The sequence below is a fragment of the Merops nubicus genome, unplaced genomic scaffold (genome assembly GCF_000691845.1).
Source record: "Merops nubicus isolate BGI_N331 unplaced genomic scaffold, ASM69184v1 scaffold11284, whole genome shotgun sequence".
NCBI classification, from domain to species: domain Eukaryota; kingdom Metazoa; phylum Chordata; class Aves; order Coraciiformes; family Meropidae; genus Merops; species Merops nubicus.
Genome location: NW_008606228.1, coordinates 419 through 12981, shown reverse-complemented (window position 1 = coordinate 12981; position 12563 = coordinate 419). Strand labels below are relative to the sequence as shown.

Below are 12563 nucleotides of genomic sequence, written 5' to 3'. Positions count from 1 at the left end.
CTTTACTCTGAAAATTAAACATAGCAACCGGTTTCTTCATTCAAAAAATTAAAAAAAATGACTGTCAAACTTTGCATCAGACAAATACACTGTGGAGGGTGTTAAACTGCATGAGTTTCACTGAGAAATTTGTCCTTTAACAAGATCAGTTATTTCAGTCATAGAAACGTACTACTGATAGTAAAGAGCAATAAAAATGATGACGTGATGGAAGAAAGACACGGGTGGTGGAAGAATGCATTACTACCACAGCTGCTATTTCTTCAGGTGCTAAAAAATGCCAATGAATGACCTAATCAAAAATAAAAATTATTTTAAATTAAGAAAGAATTAAATCATCATTTAAATATCAGCTTCATTGCATGTGGAAATTTTAACTTTTGACTCAATCTTGCTGTGGAAAACAAGGATTTAATGTTTTATACTAATGACCAAACTTCTGTGAAGTTCAAACACTGTAATTTTACCTTTTTTCTTTTCTCTTGCTGACTGGGAATTAGGCTATTTAAAATCAACATGGTACAAAAAGTAAGAGTACTGAATTAAAGACAGAATGCAGAGAAGAGAAGCAAAACTAGGAAACATCTACATGCAGTTTTGGACAAATTAGGACCTACTGAGGCCTGAATTCTACCCATTCTACCAAATTCTACAGTTCTATCAAAAAGCTTTCAAGCTTCTTGTCCTCACCTTGGAATCACTAAAATCAGCACTACCTGCACTGCAAACAGTGAAACATGGAGTCTTTCCAGAAGAGTTTCCAGTTTCCCAGTTCTTTTTGATGCAGGCCTAGGTAAAATTTTTTTGGTTCATTTTATGGGTTGTGGGGCTTATGCTTTGCCTTTTTTTCCACCATTGCCCAAAATCACTTCCATAACAGCACATGGGGACCTGAATTACTAGAGCAAATTAAAGGCACTGAAATATATTTCTGAATTTTGGCACTTCACACATTATACCATTAAGCTGTTATTAACTTTTCATTTAAATTGAGCACTTGAGAGGTGGAAGGCTGAGGAAGAAAGAAAACAAAATAGTTCCACCCAAGGTGCAGTAGTACTTGTTGAGAAATACTGTACCTATAGGTAGCAAGTACTTTTTTTGCACAAATACATTATAGAAACTTAAGTGAGGATTTATTAACCTACATTAAATAACTATGCATTAAATTTATTTTAGGTTGCATAAATAAGTACACCAAAACCTGAATCACACTGTCAGTTCTGCAGTGCAAGGTTGTGCATTAAATATGTTTTAAAGAGTTCACTAAGAGCATCAGCTTTTGTTCATATTCACTCTTCAGCATCATAAAACTATAGCTTTAGAGCATTATAAAAATCAAATACTGAGATGCCAAAAGTCAAATTAACATCATTGTAGTATCTTCTGATAGCAAGTGACCTTCTACCATTTAAAGACTACTGCAGTAGAATGGTTTGGGTTGGAAGGGACCTTAAAGATCTCCTTATCTCCTGCCATGAGCAGAGGGACCTTTTGCTAGACCAGGTTGCTCAAAGCCTCATCTAACCTGGTCTTGATCTCAAAGTTGCAATATAAAAATCCTGTTGCCTCTGGTAACATCAGTGTTTCAGAAGTTACAATAACATTGCTAGCTTGTCAGATTTGAGTAATAGAAAAAATCCCCAGGCACTCTGGTAGGTAAGGAGACACAGTCCTACAAAAGCACAATAATTAGAATTTTAAAAGGCGTGACAACTTGGCTAAAGCTGCAATTTCGTGGTACTCCTGGTGAATTATATACAACTGCTGTGCCCCTCAATCTCCCTATTTTTTCCCCTGTGGACTGCTGCAGACAGACAGGCAGAGGGGTACGCACAACACTGTGGAGCCGTCGTTCCCATTGCTCTTTTGACAGGTTCCTCAGAATGCAGCAGCTTCACAAAAACAGGGGGGTGGGGGGGAAAGAAAAGCTGCAGAACACAAACAGAGCTAGTCTATCTGCAAAATTCTAGTTAAAATGCAGTAAAAATAAGGTAAAATTTAAGTGTTTGTATATGTGATCCTATGAAAAGTGGCTTCTCAGCGTTGCTTGGACTCTTACTTCAGAATAGGTCAAAAGAAGAAATTGCAGTCCAGTGTTCCTAGTCTAAAACTGGTCTTAGACTGCATCAGAATGTTCAAAGTTATCTCCCATTGTCTGTAGAAATCATATTTTTGTTTTGAACTTTAACAGCACCTACCTCTAAGTATTTCTAAGTGTTCCTTAGCATTAACACAAGAAAGACAATGAATATAAAACTACTGTTTTATTTTTTTTTAGTTTGAAAGGAAAGCTTTCTATAGCCTCTCAAGTTTCTAAATTCAAATGTGCAACTTATACTCAATTTTGTTACACTGACTTGGTTTTTAAACAAAGATCAGAAATCCTTCCACAAACCTAACTGCAACGTTTAAAAAAAAACTTACTACTATTTCTCTACATCCACACCTTCTGTACTACGACAGGTCCAGAGGAGTGAAACCTGAAATGCATTTTGCAGTAAAATGGGCAAGACCTACTTCTTTTAAATGTTTTACCAGCTTTCTGGTGGGTTATTTCCATCAGAAAAGGAGGCAGCAAGGAACTGGAAGAAGGCACATTCTGAAGTACAGTAGTTTCCATAGCAAACCCTAATCACAAATTTAACACGGTTCAGAGCAACTCAACATGCCATGCATGAGGCTCCTTTAATACCACAAAACCAGGACTGGCCAAAAAATATGACAGGACACATGAAGTAAACCACTGTTTTTGAGGATTACAGCAGAGTAGCTACAGGGATGTTTGAAAACAATTCACGCACTCCAAGGAAGAAACACATTCTAATCTACCTCTAAAACAATGTATACAAACATTACAGATATATTAGAAGGCTTTGAAATCAAGGCTACAACATGTGCCAGAGTGCCCTTCTCCCTTAAATATGACTGGCACATTTAGCTTTGCACTTATCCTGAAGAATATGTTACAAAGGAAATGACTTTCCAGTTTCATACATCCCTCCCTCATTTTAGAGATGCATACAAATTGCCATACATGATGGACTCTTAAATTTTCTCCTAGAAAACGTGAAGGAGGGAGGGACAGAGTCTTTCAGGCCATCCCTTACACTATACTGAAGCATGCAATGCAATTATTAATTTATATTAATAACAGAATCGAAGTACAAACTAAGAAAAATACAAATCTGATTCTTAGAATGTTACACTTGCAATTTTTTCTGATAGTCACGTAGCTAGAATGTGCATTCAGATGTAGGCAAATAACAGCATCCACAAATACAATGATCTTTTTAAAACTTTTTTTTTTAACTCTTCTTAACTCCAAAAAATGTCTCACCTGACATATACTCAGAAGAATGTTGTATTAAGCTATTAAGGTTCCTACAAGTAAAAATCACACTGATTTTTAAGGTAAGCTTTACCTATCTGTACTTCAGCCTTAACCAAAACCAGTTATTTTCTATGGACAGAACTTGGGGTATTTTCTTGAATTTCTCTCTCACCACTCTGACTCCATCTGCCAGAACAATATGCTTCTTACGCCTACTCTTCAAGACGGCTCTATTTGTGCTCCACAAATATGAAGTCACATATAAAAGAAGACAAGAAATTCTGCATAACATCATTTAAGAGAAGCAGATCAACGATTTATAAATACTGTTTTCAGCTTTTCTGTCATAAATGCGTCATAGCAGGCCCCTGCTTGCCACTTGGAAAACCATTAGTGTTTTGTTTTTTTTCCTGTGGAATGTGCATTACAACAGAAGGTTTTCAGCAGCCAGATCAGATATTTCATTAACAGTTGCATTTTGACAGATTTGTTTTCTACCACCACTAGTGCATTGCTCAACAAATGACAAAAATTAGTCCTGTAGTACATATAAACTGATCTCCTTGAAATGGTTGGTTGATCCAGATCCTATTTTACTCAGCTTTTCCATCAGGAGTTTAATTTTGCTATACAAAGGGAAATATGATTTAAGTCATTCAGTCTGAAAACTTGTTTTAGAGAAGAGACAGGAACTGGCAGTTAGAAATAAGAGAAGAAAAATAAGGCTGAGGAATGGACAAAAACCACCAAAGCCCAACAAACCAAAAAAAGAGAGACCTGACAGATCTAGCGAGCTGAGTGTCCCATGAAAGAACGAAAAGTGTCTCCTTACAGAAAGGCTGCTGAGCCTACTTCCCAAGCAATTTTTGAAGCAATTAGGGTTGGACATGAAACAAACGTTTAGGCTTGTTTGTACAGCTGGTTTCATGGAAATCTCCCAGTGTTAGCAATAAACACTTTTTACAACTACATAGTGTTTACACACAAATACAGACATGGACCCAAAAAAGCAACTTTTCAAATGTAAGGTGACTGTCATATCTTCAACAACAGTTATCACAGGGAACTTTTTTGAAGGCATACCAGGCAGGTATATGCCCAGGAGTCATTGAAAGCACACAAAGAGAAGGATGTCTACATATAAATAAATGTTAAATCCCCATTTTAAGTACTGTTGTAGACAGGACAGAGAGTTGTTGCTAATGACTAAATGGGAATTAAACTGTCAATTTTTAACAAACAGAACTAGCAAAAATCATTTGAGTCACCTAAAAAGCTGTGCTTGCTAGTTTCTGTATCTGACATTACAAAACACAGAATTTACAATTTTTAAGAAACCTAACCATGGTCATGCCAGTGAGCAGGAATAACAATACCTGTCAATATCTTCTATCTTCTGCATATTGAACAGCAATGATGGCACTATCTTGTCCATGTGCTGAGGTTCCCATATGGTTGCTCGAAGCTCATCATTAACTGTTTTCCGAACCACTCCCTGAATGCCCCTGATTCCAGCAATGCGGATCCTATGGGAGAAAAGAAGGAATTACTAAAAAGGACAAACATAGCACTGTTTATTTATAAGGCAGTAAAATTATGTGGTGTGGAATTCCATTAGGTTCTCAAAAGCAGTAATTTGGCTAATTTATTAAATTTGCCCATATTGCCTTTAAATACCTTTATAGCTCATAAGGAAGCTGAAAAAACTGAACAGAAGATGATCTGTAAAAGGTAATGCTGACACTGTTCAATGAATGCTCAAACTGTGTTTGCCACCTCCAGAAGAAAGTCACATGGGTAAAAACTTACCAACTCTACACAGTTTACTACCCATCAGTTGGAACTGTGCAGAATCTCAGCCTATTCCAGTGCTGAAAAAATACTGTGAAGTTATAGCAAAGCTGAAGCAGTAGACATCAGAGCCATCTGATCATGTCCTTAAAATCTGTAATTAAGGCTGTGGATTATTCATAACAAATCTTTAAGATTTGTGCAAGATCCACAATATGGAAAGCAAAGACAAGTTCTATCAACTTAAGCCAGCACAGAAGGAACCATCACTTTTACTGTAAAACCATTTGAACCCAATTAACTAAGAACTGATCAACAACAACAACAATAAAGCAATAAAAAGGAAAGATTATTGTAAATTCTAAAAGACTAAGTCTAGCTGTAAGCTATTTTGTTTTGTTGAACACAGTTTATGGGACAATCCGTATAAAGAAGTGAATGGTAAAATACTTTAAGTGATAATAGGAAATTAGTCATTATAATAATTGGTAGGAATAGAATTTTACTTACTGAAAGCAAGTAGAAGGAAGGGTGATACAGTGATCAAGTGAAACAGGGGCTTCAGTAAAATTTAAATTTATTTCTACTGAAATCCATTCCTCCATTTTTAAATTCTAATTTTAGTATCAACAAGACATAACGAGCCTTTGTTCAGTCAAATCTGCTGCATTGAAACACTTGCTAAACTGCAGAGCTAACCAAACTCTATAATTAATATTTTTTATTTAGATTTCCATTTTAAAATACTTAAATCTGTAGCCCTCTGTTTTTCAGCTATTTCTGAACAAAGCCATGGGCATTCAATATGGATCCAATAACATTGTGGAGCTTCCAAGACAAGTTTAATACATGCAAAAACAGGGAAGAAGAGGGATGCACAAAGAGCCAGAGAAGCACCTGCTATCCAGAATTCCATCACTGACACTTTTTAATTATTAGTTCCTAATCAAGTTTTGCTGATACAGTGACCTTAGACACATTCAATACTAGCACTAACCTCACCTGCAGAAAGGGAAACAACACCAGGCCAGATTCAGTTTCAGACTCAGAAGCCTACATTACCTGACTAGGTTTTTAGATGATGTTCAAGCCTCCTCTCAAACCAGACAGTTCAGTGGAAGTACAAGCTATGGCAGGTGCACGGGGACTCCAGATGTCTCCTGTAGGATGAGCTGAATTACTCCCTAGCCCCCACCAGTGGTATCAACTACTTGTGATATCTGCCCTTGGAATTGTAGTCATAGCTCATCCATTTTGTTGAGCTAACTCAGTACCTCCAGGAAATCTGGTATGTGAGCTCCACGGATGACTCCTGTTTATAAAGATCTCTTTCAAAAGAGATACATTTAAACTGTCTAGGCTGATATGGGAAAAGTCACATTGCTATACATTTTGTTAACCTGAGAAAAAAGGTGATTCACACAGTGGAAAAAAGCCACTTTTGTGTATTGGAGTGCCACTAGCACTAATTTAATGGCCTTACTGTTGTTCAGGGGGTTGAAAAATAGAGGCTAAAGTACTTAGGAAAGTTCAGCATCAAGTTTCACCTCTAAAGAGGGCTCAGATAGGTATTAAACCAGATACTGCATTTAAAACAAGGTCATGTACAGTCTTACATGACCAGGACAAAATTCTTCCCTGTCTTAGAGTACATTTCAGAGGCAGAGATAATGGTGCAGGTTGACAATTTGAAGAGCAAAACATTAGCACAGTTCTCTTACTCCTGCAGCAATCAAAGCTTTGAGATATTTTACTTTGGGGTATCCTTATGAGTGGCAGATCATACCTGACAGATCAGTCAGGGGTGTACTAGTCTCTCAATTCACTCCATGTTCTATTTCATTACTAACCTTACTTCTCATTTGCAAGGGGCAATGAAGGTGACAGCAGTAGTTAAAGTCCTGAGCTGAGGTTCCTGCCCTAACCTCTTATGAAATGTCTTATGGTAAACAGTTTAAAATTTCTGGTTTAGTTTCAATAAGACTAAAAAAGCAGAACCTCAAAATATTTATGATAAAATTTATGCATACTCTTTGCAATAGCTTCAGGTAAATACCCTGCACCTGACAGAAACCCAAGCTATGAGGGAGCTGCACTATACACTGGCTCCCTAGTGACACTTGCTTCAGAAGTTTCCAACCCCTTTGCCCTTTGGTCCCCAAGTATATTCAGTCCTTCCCCAAACACTTAATGGGGTCATCCTTTAAAAGCATCCACTGGAATAATCTCCCTAAATGGAAGGGAGGTAGGGGCACTGGAAAAGTACAGGAGAACCAGGCAGATTTTGATCCTAACCCTCTCAGAGAAAGTTTACAAGGAAACCCTAGCCACAGCAACAGGACAACAAATGAGATGGCAGCAAATTACAAAAAATAAGGAGGAATAAACCAGAAGACTAAAGAGGAATGAAATTTTAGTATTGTTTTTGTTTTTTCCTAAGCTATATATGCAGTATTCATACATTTAAAAAAAAAAAAAAAAAGCAGTTCACAGATTTTTGAAACTGCAAGACTTTAAAGAAAAGTCTTTACTTATTGCAGCTGACAGAACAGTACACCCAAAGGGCTGAATAAATGTTCAGCTCATGGATTTTTCCAAGCTGGCTACACATTTGAATGCATGAAAATAGAAAAGATGAGTACAACAAGGATGCAAATAACATAGCCTGAAAAGCCTTAAGTTTTCTGAAATGCTCATGAGTTAAACATTGATGAGCAATTTGTACCAAGAATACATCACTAGGGGGAGCTGAAGTAAAAAAATTGTGGTGCTTATATAACGTAAAAATTGGGAATGCTAATTCCTGAAGGCATTTCAGTTTCACACACAGTATCACACTGCAGACATCTAAGAAAGTTTAATTTTAATGAGCAGTTCTCAAATAGCGGACTCAAAATATGCTTTTGCTGTTCATCTATGTAGCCCCATTAATTTCTCAAATGAGTTAATGCAACTCACACACATTTGGAGGAACAAGTAGTGCCTTTCGGCAGACAATCCATGCAATCTGGCAGGCACTGTTCAGGTAAAATTCCAATTAAGTATTCTAGGTGCTGTAGCCACCTAAGATTTACAATATTCAGTGCTATTTAAAAAGTCAGACTATTCCTCTAAACAGCACAATAAAAGCTGTATTATGGTCTCTCTTAATGTGTTCAGGCAGCTTTCTGTAACGTGCTGAGAACGACACTTACTCAGTTTGTATTTCTGGATCGTGGTCACAGGAATGGCACATGGCACTGAACCGAGACACGAAGAAGTCATAGCGCCTGTGATAGGAAGGGGTGTCTTCCTCAATGTTGGCAAATTTGACAAACTGGAAAATGAAATACGTTAAAAAAGCTTTTGACACTTATTTCCCCAAAGAGAATAATGAATACTAAGCTTCATTTAAAAAGTAGCATAAAACACTGGATTAGGAAGCAACTGAGATTTGACAATACTTAAATATTTAACTTCAGAAAAGAAAAGGCTAAATTTAAATTTTCTTTTTTAATCTTTCTATTAGAACTTCATTTAGATCATTATGAAAGGGTGCAACTGCGTAAAATACAAGATACTATACAGTATGGAAACATTTAACACTTGAATACTGACCATCATCAATTCATAGAATTGTTTAGGTTGGAAAAGATCTTTAATATCATTAAGTCCAGCCATTAACCTAACACTGTGAAGTCCACCATTAAGCTATGTCCCTAAGTACCACATCTACAAGTCTTTCAAACACATCCAGGGATGGTGACTCAACCACTTCTCCAGGCAGCCTCTCCCAAAGCTTAATAATCTTTTCAGTGAAGAAATTTCTCACAATATCCAACCTAAACCTCTCCTGGTGCAAACTGAGGCACATCTTGCTACAGCCTCCTTAAAGGTAGTTGTCCAAGCACTCAAATAGTACACTGTCACTGTCACATCAACTAGCAACATTCTGAAATATCAAAATTCAAGGGAAATAATCTTGGAGGCATCCTGTCAGTTCTGTCTATCTTTACAAGACGGAAAATGAAGGAGTCACAGAATTACAACCCCGTCAACTTTAATTCCATTCACAGAAAGACACCCTGAAAAAAAAAAATCCAATCTGCAAAGATGTACAAAATAACAAAGGGGTAAATAACAGTCAACATGGATTTGTCAAGAACAAATCATATCAACCCAGCCTAAACTATTCCTATGACAACAACATAGATTTTGTGAATCCAGATGAAGCAGCATCTGTCACAGCTTAACTTCAATGATGTTGTTGACAAAAAAAAATACAGAAAATTCTCAAAGGGAAGCAAAAAAAACACTGTAAAAAGAACACTCCTCATAAGACAGATGCAGAAGGGTTTGGAAGAATATAGAAACACTTGGAAAATCATCAAACTACAGTAATGTACTGGGTGAACCTCTGAAGTGGCCTGTCTGGAATACAGCTGTATTTGAGGTTCACTTGAGACTTGGATACTGGAGTGGGCTCATCAAACTCGTAAAGAACACTAAGCTGGCCAGAGCTGCAGGCACACTTCATGCCTGGTTCTTGACAAACTGGAAATAGGACCCAAAATATCAACGAAGTGATTTAGGAATGACAAACACAAAATACCACTTTAAAACAGCTGTACAAATACAATCCAGACATAGCTGAATGCAGAAAACCCCCTCAGTTTATAATAAACTGCACATTCAAGCAAACTTATGCTGTTATACTGGTGTGGAAAAGAAAACAATATCTTGTGATACATCTGTACTACCCGGGACACCTATGAAGACATTTTTGCCATCTAATTTGCACTAATAAACCCTTAGATGAAGTATTGCAGCCCCCTGAAGCATCACAGTTGAAAATGGTTAATTAACTCATACAGCCCTTCAACTATTCCAGGAAGAAACAAAGCTTTAGATAAACACCTGTTAAAAAAAGACTGAAAGGCATTAAATTATCTAGTCTAGAGCTGCAAAAAAGATATGTCTCACAATGTACAGAATACAGCCATAAAAAGAAAATAAGTGAATGGTTTTCTTTGTCAAATGGTAATAGAAAAAGCAATAATGGCCTTACACTGAAGCAATGGCTACCCAGGTTATACATTAAAAATCCTCTGCTTTCTAAAGGGAGCAAACTGCCTAGAGACATTTTGGATTCTTTATCACTGATGGTTTTTAAGAACAAACTATAGAGGGAAGAAAAAAGGGAAAGGAAAAGCTGAACATAGGCTGGTTCTGCCCTGAAGCAGAGAAATGTCCCATTAAGATTCTTCCACCTTTTCCCACCCCAGTTTCTTCTTACCAATTGCTAAGCACAGCATTTCTTGTATACTTACTGAAATGTAGAACCTGATTTTCTCAGCATGTTACCCACATATATCTAAATAAGCCCAAAGTACTATAGCAGAATCTAAAGCATACTGATTTGTGGAGGTTTTTAGGTGGCTTTCAAGCTTAGTCCTGCATTTCAGAAAAAAAATCCACCAATTTCTCTACTCGTTGTTTTAGTCTTTTTTTGATTTTACCTAGAACACATCTCTTACAAGTTCACCCCCTGGAAGCTACAGGCTCAGCAGAAAACAAGAAAAGTTGTAAAACTGTATTTTTAACTGTTACTGAAAATGGAGCAAAATTGTATAATACTAGCTCATTTTAGATGCCCTCCTGTACAGAATAACCTGTATAGTCTGGTGATAAACTGGTATACAGTTATAAACCAATTCTGTATCATCTACTGTCACAGTTTAAAAGACAGTCCACCACCAGCAACCATGTTTTTTTTTCAGTACAGTGGATTATTAAAATTGTAATTTCCTTCCCAACGGACCTTGGAAAATGTTTTCAATGTCTTCTGTCTCACTGGCTTCTTTCATTGAATTATTAATTATAAAACTTTCTGAAGTTTTTTTTAAAGACAGGAACCTAATTAGTCCTTACAATTTAATAAAAAGTTAAGTCCAGTGGTTAAAAAGAAAAAAAAACAACAATGCAATACAATCTTAGTATTTCCAGACATTGCAGGCATTCAAGTCTACAACTGATTCACCCACCAAACTTCCATAAAAGCATACAAAATAATTGAAGGAAAAAGTTTAAAAAATACAAAATACTATGGGATTGGCTCTGAGAATATTAATTCATTTATCATTTAATATTAGCATATTAATATTATCTAAAAATACAAAATCATGTGATTGACAGGATCTTAAAACGCAAAAACTTTATATAACTAACAACTCTTTCGAGGAAAGATTTATTGTACTGAGAAATTCTTTGTAAGAATAAATGACAAATTTAGGCCAAGGAAGTGTCAGGGACTCTCTCTGGCCGTGGACATTTCTCCTACATCACAATGTAGTTTTGTAGCAGTGAAGCAGGTACCCAGAAGTTATACCTCTCAAAATGGCATGCACTGTAAAATATCCAGAAAGGGCAATTTTTTTTTTTATTTCTTCGTGTATATAACAAAACAATTTCACTCACTGAACACAGAGCATTTCTGAAGCATACTCCAGGGTTAGCATTCAGATGACTGCACATTTAGGCCACAGGAAAGCTAACAGTGGTAACAGTCCTGAGCTGCACTGTCATTCAGCAAAGTATACAATTCCATTTCATTAAAGAAATTTTTCTCCTTTAGTAGTGGTGCACTTAAGCTGTTACTGCTGTTGAATAGAGAATAACTTACTCCTAAGCACCTAAGGTACTTTCAAGCATACTTCAGATATAAAAATTATTAAACGGACGACACTCTTATGAACATCCAAGCACTTGTCTGAGATACACTTAACAAAGCTTTCATAGATAAAAACATGTCATTGAGTCATAGTAAATGCTTGCAATCACCCACAGGTACTTCATGGAAGTTTTACCAGTACCAGCTTCTTCTCTATTTATACAATATAGAAGGTATTGTACAAAAGGAAGTTACACTGGTAATAAGTTACTTCCACTCATTTTGAAATCAATAAAATGTAAGCAGTATAAAACCACTTAAATGTATCACAAAATAAAGAAGGAACATATTATCTATGCAGAAGATGTTTGTTAAGGACTGAGTCAAGAAAGTTGGATCAATCACATTACCAGGGAGAGAGAGATTGTGTGAGTCCTGTAAATAAATCATGCAAGCTCTCAAACTAAATTCCCAAGCACATAATTTCTTATATATATTTATGCTGTCTTATCACTCTTACATAGCCAGGACAGCCAGAGAAAAAGAATACCTTTTAAAGAACCCTGCTTGCCTTTAAAGGTCAGGTTTCTGCAGCAGTTCAAGAACAGAAAATTAGCACGCATCATATTTAACTCTGAGTTAATTAGTTAAAATATCTCCTTGTAAAATAATGGAACATTATTTTTTGTTTCATATCTGAGCTCCTCAGTCTGCCTTCTGCAGCGTGCAACTTTCTCATGTTTCGGATGGGGGGTAGGAAGTCCTGGTACTAAGAGTTACTCTCTTTGA

General features: G+C 36.4%; 1 protein-coding gene across 1 annotated transcript in view; it reads right to left on the bottom strand.

Moving 5' to 3' along the window:
• LOC103772249 (protein EFR3 homolog A-like) overlaps positions 1-8441 on the bottom strand; it is a gene marked incomplete at both ends in the record, with an annotated part of 17446 nt that extends 9005 nt beyond the window's left edge. Inside the window, 2 exons of the mRNA XM_008939575.1 lie at positions 4711-4860; positions 8320-8441. Of these exons, the coding sequence (XP_008937823.1) occupies positions 4711-4860; positions 8320-8441 (272 nt within the window). The remainder of the gene's footprint in view (positions 1-4710; positions 4861-8319) is intronic.
• Positions 8442-12563: the final 4122 nt, after the last annotated feature.